Genomic DNA, 17,717 nt, shown 5'->3' on the forward strand with positions numbered 1-17,717 from the left:
GTCATTTCATCTGAGGCCTTTGTGACCATTTTTGATAATTTTTTTGATATTGTATTCCTTGTGGTGATGGGGTGTTTTCATTGACACTCAGTAATTGAGTCTTTCTGTGTGTTAGCTGCTAGTTGGGTGAGAGATTGTGATGTCATATGAGCAATTAAAGGATAATTTCACTTTTATCTGACTTGCTTAAGTGCTGGGGATTGAATTATCTTGTTGATTATTCCTTATCCCACTGAAGAGAAGCTGTAGTTTGTGATTCACAGATAGTGGAAACCTCTTTAGAAATAATGTCAAAGACTGCAGTAATACCCATGGAAAACCAGATTTCTAATCACATCATTATTGATAATCATAATATACTGTATATGCAGGCATCATACAGCCCAGTTACTCCAAATTGATTATGTTGTGAGATTTGCTATAAGAAAAGCTTTTAGCATTTTAATTATTTCAGCACTTAACTTGGAATTTCATTCTTCAGGGGAATAACACATCAAGCAGAATCTGAAGAATCAATTGATGATGAGGGTGGTGTGATCCCCGATTCACCAGTTCAGTGCTCATTTCCTGTGGTCAGTCGAATGAGAAGGAAAAAGGACAACAGGCATGTCCGATATACAGAACAAGTGCAAACTGATTTGGAACATTCTGAGTGCACCAGTGAGGGTAAGTACCTTGTGGCAGAATCACAGACAAGTGCTGTGCAGCAGTGAGGTGGTGTAGCTGGAAATTGAAAGTCATATAAATGGGTGCTGTATATGAAGTACTTGTACTTTAACTTTTAACAGTGATTCACATCACAGTTCTTGCCATGTGGTTTTTTTTTTTGTTACATTTGTACCCCGTGCTTTCCCACTCATGGCAGGCTCAATGTGGCTTACATGGGGCAATGGAGAATTAAGTGACTTGCCCATAGTCACAAGGAGATGCCTGTGCCTGAAGTGGGAATTGAACTCGGTTCCCCAGGACCAAAGTCCACCACCCTAACCACTAGGCCACTCCTCCACTCTGTGAAGATTTTCATAGACACCCTATCTGTATTGCCTGTACTGCTTTGAATTTTTAAATTGAGTTGCCACTTCTTTCCTAGAGGAGTGTGGTAGCCGTGTTAGTCCACTCTTAAGGTTATCAATAGAAATCAAACAAAATAAAACATGGAAAAGAAAATAAGATGATACCTTTTTTATTGGACATAACTTAATACATTTCTTGATTAGCTTTCGAAGGTCGCCCTTCTTCGTCAGATCGGAAATAAGCAAATGTGCTAGCTGACAGTGAAGTTTCACTTCTTTCCTGAATGGACACTGAAGGGGGTACCCAAAAGAGACCCTGTGCGCGTTGTAACTGTGTATTTTATATGATTGAGCTAATTTCCTATGGAAGAAAAATGTAGAGAATAAAGGATATTTTGCCCCTTTGACCATCTGGTAGCACATTGGCTAGATAGTGCTGCTGTGGTAGTATGCTTTTGATACCTTTGGAAAATGTAAAAGGATTTATCATGTGCCTTTTCACACGTCAGGGCCAAATAGGATGTAACACAGTTTTTCTAATTAATATTTGTGTATTTGGCTCTGTTACTTAATTTTGAGCACAGCATTTTTCGGATACATTGTTCTCTTATTTCTTGTTTAAAAAAAATAGCTGAAGAAAGCAGCAGCCTCCAAGAAACATGCGAGGTGTTAATTTGTATCAGAGCATAACACCTTGCATGTTAATGAAGAAAAGGAGATTCAAGGCTAGCTAGGTACACAATCTGATATGTTGCAAAATGGTGTTAATACAATAAAAAATAGATTTTTGTTCTTTTCTCTGTTATCTGATATTCTCTGACCAGTGTTTTATTACAAATATACTTGTAATTTAGGTATTTTAAATATGTGATGAAGGGGGAGAGAGGTGTGGTTTTTCAAAACTCATTAACAGGGTCATTATGCCTTGGGGTAGAGCTCACCATTTATTGCTGAGACTGAGTACCACTGAGTTTCAGATACGCCTATAAGTGAGCTGTGCAGTCCCTTGAAAGTCAGTCTGTTCTCAGTCTCAGCAGATGGTACGAGTGGTAAGCCTGTGCAGTCCTGTTTTGTTTCTTTTTGCCCTTAGAGTGTTCTTTTTACTCCTGGCTGGGTTCTTGTTTGGCTTTGGTTCAGAGGAGATAAAAGAAAAAACAAACAAACCCATTCTGTCTTTGCTGATGGAAATGGGTTGAGGCCCATGGGGATCTCTCTTACACCGGGGGTGTTATACTCATGTTGCTGAGTCCCTCTCCCCGCCCCCTTCTTGGATAGTTGTCTTGGAGCCTCAGCTGTCCTTCTGTCTTCTGGTCTTGAGAGCCTGTGAGATCTGCCCAGCCTTTGGCTTTTGTTGGAAAGTCTGAAAACGGAAAAAAAAAAATTCAGACTAAAAGACAAAAAAGAAAGCAATGTTAAGTTTAAAGAGCGAATCTCCCTGCTTTTCTCTGCCAGTTTGTGCTTTGGGCTCCTTCACCACAGGGTTATTCAGGGGCTGTTTGTGTTTCCCTGGTGCTCCTCGGAGGTTTGCAGCAGCCACCATGAGCTCTCAGCCTCAGAAGCACTGCGTATTCTGTCAGTATCGGGCCATTGATTCCGTGGGTCACTGCTCAAACTGTGTGGGTATGGAGACAGCGGCAGCAGTTCTGCGGGCACAGGACTCGGTCACAGGTGGGGTCCTCATTTGCGGCTGCAGTGGCAGCCGCTTCATTGTCAGCATGTGAGCATTCAATGGTGGTGGCATTTCCAATACAATTGGAAGCCGCCACCATCTTGAAGACCATGGCAGCTTCAGATCAGCCTCCTGCGGTCAGTGCCTTTGTCTCCCACTGGGCCTGAGCAGAGCTCACCTTGTCCTCTCTGTTCGGGGTGAATTTTCCCCCTGATTTCGTGTTGGCTATGTATAGGGCCTTCTGCCCTATACGTAGCCAGTTTCTGCATCCTCTGCACAGGTCAGCACATGAGGACCATTCCCCTCCTGCTCTTCCTTTCCCTACCTCAAAGAAGCAGCAGGTGGAGGAAAGAGTAGAGGATTTTCTGGATTGTGCCTTTCCTCAGTCAGAGTCAGATCAGGACTGGGCAAAAGACGAAGAATTCGACCCGGAGTATGGTTTTTAGAGGCTGAGAATTGGATGGAGGACTTGACTTCTGGGGAGAACACTTCGGTGGTCTGTATTTTCCATTGGGGGAGCTCTAGGAACTTGTTTCTCAGGTGTCTTCTGTTTTGAAATTTCAGAAGATTCTGTAAGAGGCTCCCCGGACTGTGGACCCTCTTTTGAAAGGCATGAAGAAGTCTTCCTGATCTTTCCCATACATCAAGAAATTAAGGGTGTCATTCAGACCCAGTAGAAGGCTCCAGACTCTGCTTTTCAGGTGGCCCGATCCATGATCCATCTTTACTCTTTTCCGGAGCAGGATGGGGGAATCTCTACATCCTCCGATGGTGGATGCTGTGGTTTCGGTGGTGACTGAAAAGATTATGGTTCCTGTGGATGGGGGCACTGCACTGCAGGATCCTCAGGACCATCGAATGGAGGCTACCTTGAAGCAGAGTTTTGATGTTGTGGCCTTGGCAGTGCAAGCGACTCTTTGCGGAGGTTTGGTTGCGAGGGTCTGATTTTGCTGGGCGGAGAGGATCTTAGAGAGTTGGATGATTGGGCCCTTGTGGATCAGGAAGCGGCTAAACTCGAGATGGGTTCGTCTTTCCTTGCTGATGCTCATTATGATCTTCTCTGTACTTCAACTAAGTCTGTGATGCTCGTTCTTCTTGCAGGGCTGGTCTGCGGATTCGGCATCAGAGTCCAAGCTTAGAAAGTTTCCTTTCCATGGGTCTCTTCTCTTTGGAGAGGAGTTGGATACATTGATGAAGAGGCTAAGAGAGACCAAGGTTCCTCGGCTTTCAGAGGATAGGCCTAGACTCTCTGGTAGAGGGGTGTCTGGGAAAAGTAGATTTCGGAAGGCTGTGAGGTATAAACCCAGCAGAGGTGACTACTCAGCGTAGTCAATATTTTCAGAGGGCTCAGTCCTATCGAGGAGGCCGTCCAGGGTATCTTGGTGCCCGCTCCTGGACGGACTTCCCAGTGAAGGTGTGGGGGTCCAGCCTCTGGTTCCAGTAGGTGTGAGGTTGCAGTAGTTTTATCAGAGGCGGAGCCAAATTACCCGAGATCAGTGGATGCTTGAGGTAATTCAAGAAGGTGGATGCCTTTCTAGAGTGTCCCTATTGGGCCTGGTAGAAGTATTCCGGGATACTTTATGAAGGCTTCTTGATCTGTGAGCTGTGATTCTGGCTCTGAGCAAAGAGAAAGGCCTAGATTGTTATTCCATTTACTTTGTGGTCCGCAAGAAGGAAGGTTCTTTTTGGCCAATTCTGGATTTGAAGGGTGTTGATTGGGCGATTTGAATGCCCTTCTGCATGGAGACTTTGCGTTTGTTCATAGTGGTGGTACAGCCAAGGGAGTTTTTCACTTCTCTGGATTTAACCAAGGCTTATCTTCACATTCCAATATGACCAGCATATCAGAAGTTCCTTTGCTTCACTCTTTTGGGCCGGTATTATCAGTTCTGTGTGCTCCCCTTTGGTCTTGCTACTGCTTTTTCGGAAGGAGGGGATTTTGATACTGGTCCTTCAGAAGGAGGGGATTTTGGTATATACCCTTAAGTCGGTCCAAGAGTGTTCAGGTCACTTCCAAAGTGGTGCAAGTGCTTCAGTCATTGGATTGGGTAGTCAATCTGGCCAAGAGTCATCTGGAGCCATCCCAGACCTTGGAATATCTGGGGGTGCTTTTCAGCACTTGGATGGGCCACATTGTCCTTCCTCCAGTGAGAATTCTGAAGTTACACACTTGGATTCATTCTCTTCTTCTTGCTCAGTCTCCCTGGGACAGGGTTATTTACAGGTTCTGGGATCCATGGCGACATCTCTGGATGTGGTGCCTTGGGCCAGAGACCACTATAGTCAGCTCTTCTATCCTGTTGGTCACCTCAATCACAGGAGTTGGAGGCCAGGCTTCCCTTTCTGGGTTTGGCACAGCACAGTCTGAATTGGTGGCTGGTACGCCATCACCTCTTGAAGGGAGCGCGGCTGGATCCTCCTTAGTGGGTGGTGCTGATGATGGATGTTGACTCCTGGGCGGGGAACCCACTGTGCAGGTCAAGTAGCTCAAGGCCTTTGGTCTGAAGAGAAAGCGTGTATCTCAATCAGTGTATTGGAGCCCAGAGTCATTCCCCTGACATTGCTCTCATTCCAGTCCCTTCTCAACATCAAGGCAGTGCGAGTCTTGTCAGACGGTGACATATGTCAATCGGCAGGGAGGCACGAAAATTCCACAGGTGGTGATGAGGCTGCTGTGCTTCTCTCCTGGGTGAAGCTTGATCTGTCAAATCTCTTGGCGACACATGTTGCAGGAGTGGACAACGTCCATGCAGTCTACCTCAGCAGACATCTCCTTGATCTGGGGTAGTGGAGTTCGAGTCCAGCGGCCTTCGCCCTCATCGCGGACAGATGGAGAACTGTCATCATGGACTTGATGGCGACTTCTTGCAATGCCAAGGTTCCTCAGGTTTTTAGCAGGAGGAGACACAGCTCAGTGGAGGACTTGGATGCTGTAATGCAGACTTGACCATTGTCAGGGCTCCTCTGTGTTTCCACCTTGGTCGCTGGTCGGCAGGGTCATTCAACTGATAGAGCATCATGAGAGCCTCGTGGTTCTGGTGGCTCCAGATTGGCCATGCAGACCTTGGTATGGCGATCTGGTGTCTCCCCTGGTGGAGGATCTGCTTTGGTTGCCTCAGACAGAAAACTTGCTGTGTCAAAGCCCGGTGCATCTACCCGATCCGGCTCAGTTTTCTCTTACGGCTTGGCGCATTTGAGAAATAAAAGTTATTCTTTGTCACTTATTGCTACGCTTGTGCAGTCTAGGAAGCGGTCTACCTCCCTCGCTTATATACAGGTGTGGCATGTCTTTGAGGATTGGTGTGTCAGCTGGCAGATTGCTTCCCTTCACGCATCATTTCTTCAGGTTCTGGATTTCATGCAGGTGGGATTGGACAAATGTCTAGCCTTGTCTTCACTTAAAGTGCAGGTAGCGGCCTTGTCGTGTTTCAGGGGCTTGGTCTGGGGTAAATTCTTTGCGGTGGATCAGGAAATGGTGTTTCTTTAGAGGCGTGCTCATTTCCCTCCCCTTGGGGCCTCAATCTGGTTTTGTCGTATTGGTGTTGGCGCCTTTCGAGCCTTTATCCAGCTGTATGCTGAAGGATGTGACTTTAAAAGCAGTGTTTTTGGTAGCCTTGACTTTGGCTTTCTGGATTTCGGAGCTTCTGGCCCTTTCTTGTCAGACTGTTCTTTAAGAACAAAGAACAACAGCCTGTTGTTCTTTAAGGACAGAGTTGAGCTCCGGTTGGTTTCTGCCTTTCTTCCCAAGGTGGTCACGGCTTTTCATGTGAATCAATCTGTCTCTCTGCCTGTGATGGGAGATTGGGCTGGTTCGGCAGAGCATTCTCTGGATGTGCGGCAGGTTCCTGCACATTACACAGGAATTTTGCCTCTCTGATTGTTTGTGCTCATTGGTGGCCAGCAGAAGGGAGGAGCAACTTCCAAGGCTACTATTGCTCGGTTGATCAAGGAAGCAGTTGTGTCAGCTTACTTGCAGAAGGACAGACTGATTCTGTTTTTTTCTTTGTTTTTTAAGAGCCCATTCTACTCAGGCTCAGGCAGCCACATGGGTGGAACATTCTTTGGAGTTTCCGCTAGACATCTGCAAGGCAGCAGTGTGGTCTTTTTTGCATTCCTGTGCGTGTCATTACAGGGTGGATGTGCAGGTTTGTCTGGATGCAGCGTTTGGAGCACAAGTTTCGGAGGTAGGGCTCTGTGGGTCTCACAGTTGATGGTTACTACTTTGGTACTTCCCAACTGTGCCAGTCTAGAGGTACACTATGGAAGGAGAAATTAGGTAGTACGTAATTTCTGTATTGTGGTGCACTTCTCTGTCTTCTAACCCTGCCCCCCCTCCCAAAAAGACAAAAACAACAACAAAAACAATACCCTCTTTCCTTTCCTGTCTAGCTCTGATAGAGGATAGGCTTTTCTAACTGTTTCTGGTTCTGTAGCATTCTAACTTTGTGGAAAGGTTCTGCCAGACCTAGGCAAAACCACAAACTCAGTCTCCCAACTGGTTATAAATTTGCATTTTACATTGATGAAACTGCTATAATTATGGGGAATATTTAGATTTATTTACTAAAGGAAAGTTATATTCTAGTGGAATTTGAAAATTCTTTGATCAGACTGTATCATTTCAGGTCATACCTAGAGAACATTTTTTGGATGCAGCACTTGGCTAACTCACTGGGACTTGTCCCACCCACCCCAGGGTTTTCCAGTCATATACAGACAAGCCAAAACTCATTGACTTTACTCCTCAGTCACACACAGGCAATCTTGCAGACTGTTATCCCCATCATAGTACACCTGTTCATACCCATTTCAACCAATCGGGATGACTTTTATTCTCTGTAATAATTGTGATGCTTTAGTTTTAAGGCCAATCATCTGGAGACTTAAGGCTGGTCCTATCTGTATTCAGCTTGCTAGTTTAAAACAGGAGCTTAGTAAAGTAAAGCAGGAATTGGATGCACTTAAAGCAGCTTCTAGGACTGCACAGAATCATACCAACTTTTCACCACTGCCTCAAAGGATAAAACCACCTAAGAATAGATGGTTCATGGTAGGCTCAGGCAGACTACGTTATGTGGCACAGAAGCATCCGCCCTCACAAGTGTTGCCCCTATAAGAATTCTTTTGCTCCATTACAGCACTGTGATGTTCCTGAAAATCCTGAGGCAGAAGAAAAAGCAATGAAGGTGCAACAAAAAGATATGAAGGTACCCAAAGAGAAAAGACACCCCCAAATCACTAATGTTGAAACTTATACCAGGAAACTGTTGCTACTAGGGGATTCCATTATCAGAGGCATTAACTTTGAAACACAGTTCAAGGGGCCATGCAAAGTGAAATGCCTTCCACCTGGGAACAAATGACTTGTCCTGTAATACCCCACTTGCCGCGCAGAGAGCTTTTCAGGAGCTGGGAGAGGGGTTAAAACCTTTGATACAAACAATAGCTTTCTCTGAAGTACTACCTACCTTTGGAAAGGGAGAGAAAAGATTGCAAAGTACTGAGAATTTCAATAGCTGGCTCAAAGCCTGGTGTCACCAAGAAGGATTTAGATACATAGGAGGATGGGGCAATACATGGAAAAAAATTAAAGACTATACTGTAATGATGGGCTGCATCTCACTGTGGCAGGAAAAAAAATCCTTGGGGAGAAATTCAGACAATATATTTAGGCATTTAAACTAGAAGGCGGGGGTGGCATATGGAGTTAGTTCACTTCAAGTGGTCACCCCCCAGCTAAAGCTAAAGACAAGATGCGTCAGTAGAAAAGAAAGCAATGAAAACAACAATCTTAGCAAGTCACTTCTTACTAACACAGCAGGAAGTGAGACTAAACAAGAAACTAAACAGAAGATAAAAATTCCACTGAAATGTAGATGGAAAGCAATGACCACAAATACTCGCAGTCTAAGCAATAAAGTTCATGACCTTCAAGCCCTAATGTTGGAGGCAGACTTAGACGTTGTTTTAATCACGGAGACATGGCTCAATGGTTCCCACATGGGATGCAAACATACCAGGCTATAATCTATTTAGGAAGGATAGAGATGGTCGTAAAGGTGGAGGAGTAGCTCTGTATGTGAGAAATGATATCGCAGCGACTGAAATGACAGGGGCCTGGGGAAAGGAAGAAGCGATATGGATCACATTAAAAAGAGATGATTGAACCTCTGTCCACGTGGGTGTTGTCTACAGTCCCCCGACACAATCGGAGGAACTAGATAAAGATCTGATCACAGATATTCAAAAGTTGGGAAAGAACAGAGAGGTGCTGTTGCTGGGAGATTTCAATCTGCTGGATGTAGATTAGAAGGTTCCATCTGCGGAATCGGAAAGAAGTAGTGAGATCTTGGATGCTTTTCAAAGTGCTCTGCTCAGACAAAAGGTGACGCAACCCACGAGGGAGGGAGCAACACTTGATCTGATGCTCACAAATGGAGATAGTGTGTCAAATGTCCGAGTGGGTGCCCACCTGGGCAACAGTGACCATCAAACAGTTTGGTTTGATATGACAGCTGAAGTGCAGGGCGGCCACTCAAAACTCAAAAGTCCTGGATTTCAAGCATGCTGACTTTAGTAAAATGGGGGGATACCTGAGGAAGGAGCTGATGGCCTGGGAGGACATATGAGAAGTGGAAGGACAGTGGTCCAGGCTGAAAGAAGCTATAAATATGGCCACAAACCTTTATGTAAGGAGAGTAAATAAAAGCAAGAGAAAAAGGAAACTGATATGGTTCTCCATGCAAGTGGCTGAGAAAATAAAGGTTAAACAAATTCAAGAAGAGGAACACTGAGAGGAATACCGGATGAAACTGAAAGAAGCCAAGAGAGAGATACGTCCGTCGAAAGTGCAAGTGGAAGAACAAATGGCTAGAAATGTAAGGAGGGGTGACAAAACTTTCTTCAGGTATATTAGTGAAAGGAGGAAGACTAAAAAGGGAATTGTGAGACTGAAAGATGCTGTGAACTGCTATGTAGATAATGATGAAGAAAAAGCAAATTTGCTAAATATATACTTTTGTTCTGTTTTCACAGAAGAAAATCCTGGGGAAGGAACATGATTGACTGGCAAAAGTACATATGAGAATGAAGTGGATATAGCACCGTTCACAGAAGAAAGTGTGTATAAACAACTTGAAAATCTAAAGGTGGACAAAGCCATGGGACCGGACGGGATCCACCCCAGGATATTGAAGGAGTTCAGAGAGGTTCTGGCGGGTCCCCTTAAAAATGTATTTAATAAATCCTTGGAGACGGGAGAGGTTCCGTTGGATTGGAGAACATCGGATGTGGTCCCTCTTCACAAAAGTGGTGATAGGGAAGAAGCTGGAAACTACAGGCCGGTAAGCTTCACTTCGGTTATTGGAAAAGTAATGGAAGCGATGCTGAAGGAAAGGATAGTGAATTTCCTGGAAGCCAATAAGTTGCAAGATCCGAGACAACATGGTTTTACCAAAGGTAAATCGTGCCAATCCAATCTCATTGAATTCTTTGACTGGGTGACCGGAGAATTGAATCATGGACGTGCTATAGACGTAATTTACTTAGATTTCAGCAAAGCTTTTGACACGGTTCCCCACAGGAGGCTCTTAAATAAAATTGACAGGCTGAAGATAGGACTCGACGTGGTGAACTGGATTAGGAACTGGTTGACGGACAGACACCAGAGGGGGAGTGGTTAATGGAATTCGCTCGGATGAGGGAAAGGTGAGTAGTGGAGTGCCTCAGGGATCGGTGCTGGGGCCGATTCTGTTCAATATATTTGTGAGTGACATTGCCAAAGGGTTAGAAGGTAAAGTTTGCCTTTTGGTGTGACCAGCAGAAGAAAGGAGGTGTTGATGCCCCTGTATAAGTCGTTGGTGAGGCCCCACCTTGAGTATTGTGTTCAGTTTTGAAGGCCGTATCTTGCTAAGGATGTAAAAAGAATTGAAGCGGTGCAAAGGAAAGCTACAAAAATGGTATGGGATTTGCGTTACAAGATGTATGAGGAGAGACTTGCTGACCTGAACATGTATACCCTGGAGGAAAGGAGAAACGGGTGATTATGATACAGACATTCAAGTATTTGAAAGGTATTAATCCGCAAACAAACCTTTTCCGGAGATGGGTAGGCGGTAGAACTAGAGGACATGAAATGAGATTGAAGGGGGGGCAGACTCAAAAAAAAATGTCAGGAAGTATTTTTTCATGGAGAGAGTGGTGGATACTTGGAATGCCCTCCTGCGGGAGGTGGTGGTGATGAAAACGGTAACGGAATTCAAAAATGTGTGGGATAAACATAAAGGAATCCTGTTCAGAAGGAATGGATCCTCAGAAGCTTAGCGGAGATTGGGTGGCAGAGCCGGTGGGTGGGAGGCAGGGCTAGTGCTGGGCAGATTTCTATGGTCTGTGCCCTGAGAATGGCAGATACAAATCAAGGTCAGCTATACACATAAAGTAGCACATATGAGTTTATCTTGTTGGGCAGACAGGATGGACCGTACAGGTCTTTCTCTGCCATCATCTATGTTACTTGCTAATTTGCTTTCCTTTAGTCCCTTTAGACTGGCACAGAACCGGCCAAGATTGTGTTCTTGTCTGTGTGCGTAGTATAGAGTATGATCATCGGCTGTGCTTCTTGCAGGTTGGTGGACGATGAGTTGATCCAAGTTCACTATATTGAAACTATGAGAAAAGCAAACAAATGAAGAAAAGGGCAACAATACGAGGTATCTAACTCATGGGGTCAGTTTTGTGAAATGACTCTTCAGTGCTGGTGGTCATTACAGCACCGGGCAGCAGCAGACAGTGTTTTTTTTAGCCTTGTTGGCCGTTCATGTTGCAGTTAAGTTGGGGATTTGGGGGTAGTGCTGTTTTTTTTTTCTCTCCTCTTTGGTGATTCTGCTGGGCTATTCATAGATTGACTTTCAGGGGACTGCATAGCTCATTGATAGGCTTATCTGAAACTCAGTGGTTCTCAGTCTACATCTTCTGGTAGGAGTGCATAACCCATCTGTGCTGGCCTAGAGGGACAAAAGGAAAGCAAATTAGCAGGTAAGACCTAATTTCTCCTTATCCCCCATCTTTAAATGCTGATGCTAGTACTGACACTGTACTTAATGTCAGCTGATGACAGGTAAGGATCTTTGTTGTCAGTGTTTGCAGCATGATTTTCTTCAGTCTTCTCAGAAGCCATTTCATTATGTCCTCCTTTAAGACCATATTTCTAGTGAGTTGTCTCATTCAGTACCAAGGAAAATAACATGATTATGTGCTCGCAAAATTAAGCATATGCACAATAGCCTAATTAGGCAAGGACCATGCAGAAAATAAGCTGGGAAACTCCTTTGGGCCAACAGAAGGTGAGACTAGGGTAGCAGTCCATGGGTGAAGAGGAGCCAGCACAGTTGCCTTCCCGCGCTGTGAGGCTGTCTCAGAGGCCGTTGCATAAAGCCTCATGGCAGCCTTCACTGTACTACAGAGTTAGAGCCACAAAAATGCATCATCATGCTCTAATTAATGAGCATGCAAATTACTGCCACATTAAAGTTACTGCAAACAAAAACTAAGACAAATGCTACTAATTCTTCATATTATTTTGTAATATTTTTTTGAGAGTTTTAAAGATTTTTTAGGAGGAGTACTCTCAGAGATACCACTGCTTTAGTAGTTAATAATAACTTATGCCAGGTGGAATAGCACTTCATTCATTGGGTTACTCTTCATAATACCACCATATAACGTGCTATTTGTACAGAGTCCACGTCCTCGTTGACTCGACGCTCAAATCTGTCAAAGAGCGAAAAAAAAGACTGCTCTCCCCTGAAATCACCCCAAAATTAAAATTACAGCAGTAATCCCCTGGCTTATTGCTAAATATCAACTTTCCTGTCTGTGCTTAAGCGGTGATTAACTCAGACACTGACAAAAGGGCTGGCATTAAAAAAACAAAAAACAACAACCAAACAAAAAAAACCCCCACACACAAGCATACATGCAGCGGTGTACATCACCCTCTCACCTGTGCCCCAACGAGCATGCCCCAACCCGACACCTCTTCCCGCTCCTTTTAAAACATATCCCTGGTGTCTAGCAGTACCTAACCCGCTCACGCATACCTGACCCCCTCCTCCTAATATTAAAAAAAGAAAAAAGCCCTGGTGGTATAGTGCCCCCCCCTAGTCCCTTCCCACCCACCCCTACATAGATTCCCTGGTAGTCTAGTAGCTCCTTCTCTCCTCACCCCCCCCCCAACCCAAAAACTATCACTGGTATTCTAGCAGGACTCTGAAGCCTAGTTCCCTGACCCATACCTCAAGCAAGGCAGGAGTGATACCCACTCGCTCCATGTCCTCCTTATTGGTACCAAGGGACCGGAATTATGCAAAGGCAAAGAAGCATCAATATCACTTCCTTCGACACACCGTAGTATCTGGAGCTCTGAAGCACTGGCATTGTCAGTCCCCGAAATCCGTTGGTGCTGAGAGGACCGCTATCCTTCCTTGGTGATGGTGCCAGCCCGACAGACGCTCTCTGGCCCTTCTTTGGCACCAACAGATCTGCAGGCTATCTGCCCCAGCTACCCAGCCTGTACTCATGCCTGCCCTTCATGAGGAGATCTAGGTCATGCTCAAGGAGGAGCTGGCAGGGCTTCTGCTAGTGCAGAGTGCTCAGGCATCAAGAGTGCTTGCACCAGCCACAGCACCGTCCCAGGTGCCTGGTGAGGCACAGTCTAGGGGAGAAGTCTCTGGCACCAGTCTTGCATCAGGGTCGGTGTGCACCCATCCAGTGCAGCTCTTGACATCAGGAGAATATATCACTCCAGGGTCTGAAGACAGACCTGTACCTTGACCCCATAGGTTTGAAAGGAAAGGACACTCATGCTTTTCATGATGAATCCTAAAGTATGGAGCTTTCAGTCTCTGTTATCCAGTTGTCAATTGTTTCTATCCTGTGTTCCTACTCATGAGAGAGGTCATGAGTATTGTTCATATGAGTCATCCACAAAGGAAAGATATTCAACATAAAGGGATCTTTCACTTGCTCATCTTCCAAAGTGGTATATATCATTCAGTGTAAAAAATGTAACAAAGGATGCTATATTGGAGAAACAGGCCAGATGCTTAAGACAAGATTCAATTTACATAGACATCATATGAACAATACTGGTGCCAGCAGGGTTCCCACGCCTGTTGGTCAACATTTTACAGGACCAGGACACTGTACCAGTGATTTCACAGTGAGAATCCTCAAAGGTAACTTTAAAACCATACAAGAACGTAAGACCTTTGAAGTCAGAATGATTGAATATTTTAACACCCAACAGAAAGGACTTAACAAGGATCTGGGGTTCCTAGCCCATTATAAACCATAAAGCTGTATGTCTCTGTTGATCACCCTCCCCTCACCTATCCACACCCACCCTGTTAGAATATCAATGATATGCTTTGATGTCCCCATGCATACTTCCTACCCACCCCCCTCCTCCCACCCTAGCAGACTGTCACAGTAATGCTTGAATGTTTTCACTTATAAACACTGTCAGCTAGCACATTTGCTTATTTCCGATCTGAGGAAGAAGGGCAACCTTCGAAAGCTAATCAAGAAATGTATTAAGTTATGTCCAATAAAAAAGGTATCATCTTATTTTCTTTTCCATGTTTTATTTTGTTTGATTTCTATTGATAACCTTAAGAGTGGACTAACACGGCTACCACACTCCTCGACATATACACATGAAACTCAGAGGAAAGATTGACGACATCAATTTTTGGACCCAAGTATTTAATAATCTTAAGCCAGTCCATGATCCAGTTATTACCAAATCAGATTGGGTTGTTATGTTGACTGCAGTTTTAGATATCAGTGCTCCATTGCAAACTAAAATTTTGAAAAGTTCCCCTTGGTTTAATGACCACTTAAAACAACTGAAACAAAGGTTGGAAAGAAAGTGGAGGAAGGATCATGATTCAGCAGATAAATTAAATTGAAAAAAGCTTTGAATTCATATAAGTTTAATCTCGCCGAGGCAAGGAAATCGTACTATACAAAGAAGATAGGAATTACTAAAGCACTAAAAAAATTATTTCAATTCGTCCAAAAGTTGATTTCACCTCTCCTCCTGCTGATCTTGTTTTATCTGTTCAATCACATTCACAAATGCTGACCGTTTTCAAAACAAGATTGAAAGTGTTTGCACTGAGCTAAAAATGCAATTGCAACACTGGGTTTTTAGCTGACTGATACAGCAGTAGTGGCTGACCAACTTTGGAGTTCATTTGATCCCATTACTGCTGCAGAAGTCAAACCTTTCTCATCATTCTGTGTTTGATGGCTGTCCGTCAAAATTATTTTCTCATCTTCCAGTACCTTTCATTAGTTATACAGTTTCATTTTTAAATTCTCTTTTAGTTTTAGCCTGTCTACCGTTGTATTTGGGTCAAATTGTTCTAATAACTATTTATTTATTTATGCACATTTATACCCCACTTTTTTCCACATGCATGCGGACTCAAAGTGGCTTACAATGTACCGATAAGGCGATCGCCAGACCAGTGGATATACAATTACAATTACATAAAATAGGATAGAAGGAACTGGGAATGTTAGGCCTATTGCAGTTATTCCATTCCTTACTAAACTTCTTGTAACACTAGTAAGTAAACAATTAGCTCGATACTTGCATAAGTTTTCTTGCCTACATCCTTCACAGTATGGGTTCCGACCCCAGCACAGTAGAAACTCTACTGCTTACCTTAATCACTGAGATTAAAGGTTACTTCAGCTTGAGTAAACAGATTATATTGCTCCAGTTTATCTCAGCAGCATTCAATTTGGTGGACCATTTGTTGCTATTGGATAAGCTGAATTTGAGCTGGCTGGGCCTGTATTAAACTGTTTTAAAGAACTTCTTTTTAACAGAACATACAGAGTTCAGGAAAAATGGGATATTTTCACGTAGCTGGTGACCAAAGTGCAGGGTGCGTCAGGGATCTCCTTTCCCCAATAGTGTTTAATCTTCGTATGAGTTTGCTTGGCTCAATTAAATTGCTCCAGCATGAATGTCTTTTCTCATAGGCTGATGATATTTTTATGCTTTTTCTACTATGTGCTACTGTTAATGACATATTCAGTAGAATTTCATCTTACATTCATAAGTTTCAAAACTGGGCTGTTGATAATTTGCTAAAAGTAAATGCTACCAAAACTAAGATCTTATGGTTTAGAAAATCTTAATATTCAGGTTCCATCAGCAATCCCTTTACCATCAGGAATATCCTTACCTGTTGAGGAAAGCTCAAGGGTTTTAGGCATCATCTTAGATTCTTCTCTTACTTTTGAGCTCCATACCTGGCAGGACGCTACCAAAGACCTTTTAAAGAAGTATTATACTGGGCAGTGTCTGCGCTCTGTCAGGTGACATCACTCATATGCGAGAATAAATATCCTGCTGTCATTGGAGAACACCTTCTACAGGTAAGTTACTTTGCTTTATCGTATCTAAGTCTGTTAAACATTTAGAGGGTCGTCCTGATCTTGAAGACTTAACTGTTTGTTTACAAACACCAGTTAAAGAGCCATTCAAAGGAACAACATTACCTTTTTGAAATTGTTTAAATACCCAAGCTCAGAATTTTATTTCTTTTTTTTTTTTTTTCTGGACATCGAATAAATGTTTTTTTCTGATGTTAGTGGATACCCAGAAGATTAGACAGGAATGCCCTTTCTTTAATATCTAAAGCACAGGTCTTAGGTATGACTTTTTTCTTGAATATTCTCAGGAAGTGCTATGTTAGATTTTGAGGGAAAGGAATATTTAGTTTTGCAACCTTAACAACTTTGGAGTTTATGAAGAGTCATGACTTAGCCTACATGTATCTATTGGAAATTCTGGAGTACCCAATGGGCCAAAGGAGGATACCTTAAATGATGCGTGGGTTGGTGCTGCACTTATTAGTACTGAGCTTTCCATGTTACGTTCTTGCTTTGAGTCTGTCCCATGTTGTGGTATAATTAAATGATGGGCGATTAGGTTTTTTTATTGGATTTTAAAAAAAACTTTCTTATTGTCCATTGTATTTCTGTTATGTGGATTTTGCCCTCTGATACAAAATTTTGTTTTGGGTTTTTATTTTTTTTTGGGGGGGGGGGGGGGGGGAGAGATTTGTGGTTGTTTTTAAAAAATCGCAAAATACAGAGTAAAAAATTGAGAGATTATAAAAAAATCCTATTATTAATTATCATTGGAGGCTTTCAGGTTTCAAACATCTGTTTTAACAAGAAATTCCACCCAGAACTAATGAAGCCTGTTTTCTGGGATATATATTCACCTGCAGTCTGCACATGTGTGGACTAGAGACCTGCATGGGAATGGGGTTCACTGGAATTTCACAGTAATCCCCTCCAGAACTGTGGGGCTCCTGTGGGGATGGAGGCAGCTCTGTTGAGTTCCCGTGGGGACAGAAGTAGTTCCTGCAGGATTCCCGTGGAAGTGTAAGCTGCACCTGTGCCAGCCTCTCACCTACCAAGTAATTGGTTTCATACTATTGCATGAGAAGCTGAGTTCCCAATATTGTAGTGTCTCAGTAATAATAATAATCATTATAGAAATTGAAAACATGAAAGGATTTGATTTTTAAAACAGGTGGTGTGTCCTAAATCACATTTTTGATAAGCAATTATAAATGTTATTGTAAATGAATCTCATAAAGATATGTAATAGTCCTTAAAGGACGTGCACTGCGTTTGTAAAATATAGATATTTTAATGGAAGCCTCATTTTCAAACAAGTGCCTTAATGAAACTACATTCATATTCAGTAAGTCTTATTTCTTCTCTCCCCCCCCCCCCCCCTTTATTTTACTGTTTTGCTTAGATTTTGGAAAACCTATCCGTGCTTCCACTCAAATGCTTCACAACAAAGGCGAAGAGATTCTAGTAGCAGACACTTGTGATCAAGACCAGTCTCCTTTAGCAAGTAAGTGAATCTGCAAGCTTTACTGTTCTCCCAGGAACATTTCTAAACATCCAAAACAATGCAAAACAACATAGAAAGT

The 17,717-nt window shown here is 43.3% G+C and overlaps 1 protein-coding gene across 4 annotated transcripts in view; it reads left to right on the top strand.

The window, feature by feature from the left end:
- The window catches only part of RBBP8 (RB binding protein 8, endonuclease), a 278,475-nt gene that overhangs the window by 111,766 nt on the left and 148,992 nt on the right, over positions 1–17,717 (top strand). For all 4 annotated transcript variants that reach the window (XM_030213485.1, XM_030213463.1, XM_030213470.1 and 1 more), the window contains exons 8-9: positions 482–666; positions 17,537–17,638. In XM_030213485.1, coding sequence (XP_030069345.1) covers positions 482–666; positions 17,537–17,638 — 287 coding nt within the window. The remainder of the gene's footprint in view (positions 1–481; positions 667–17,536; positions 17,639–17,717) is intronic.

The sequence above is a fragment of the Microcaecilia unicolor genome, chromosome 1, assembly GCF_901765095.1.
Source record: "Microcaecilia unicolor chromosome 1, aMicUni1.1, whole genome shotgun sequence".
NCBI classification, from domain to species: Eukaryota; Metazoa; Chordata; class Amphibia; order Gymnophiona; family Siphonopidae; genus Microcaecilia; species Microcaecilia unicolor.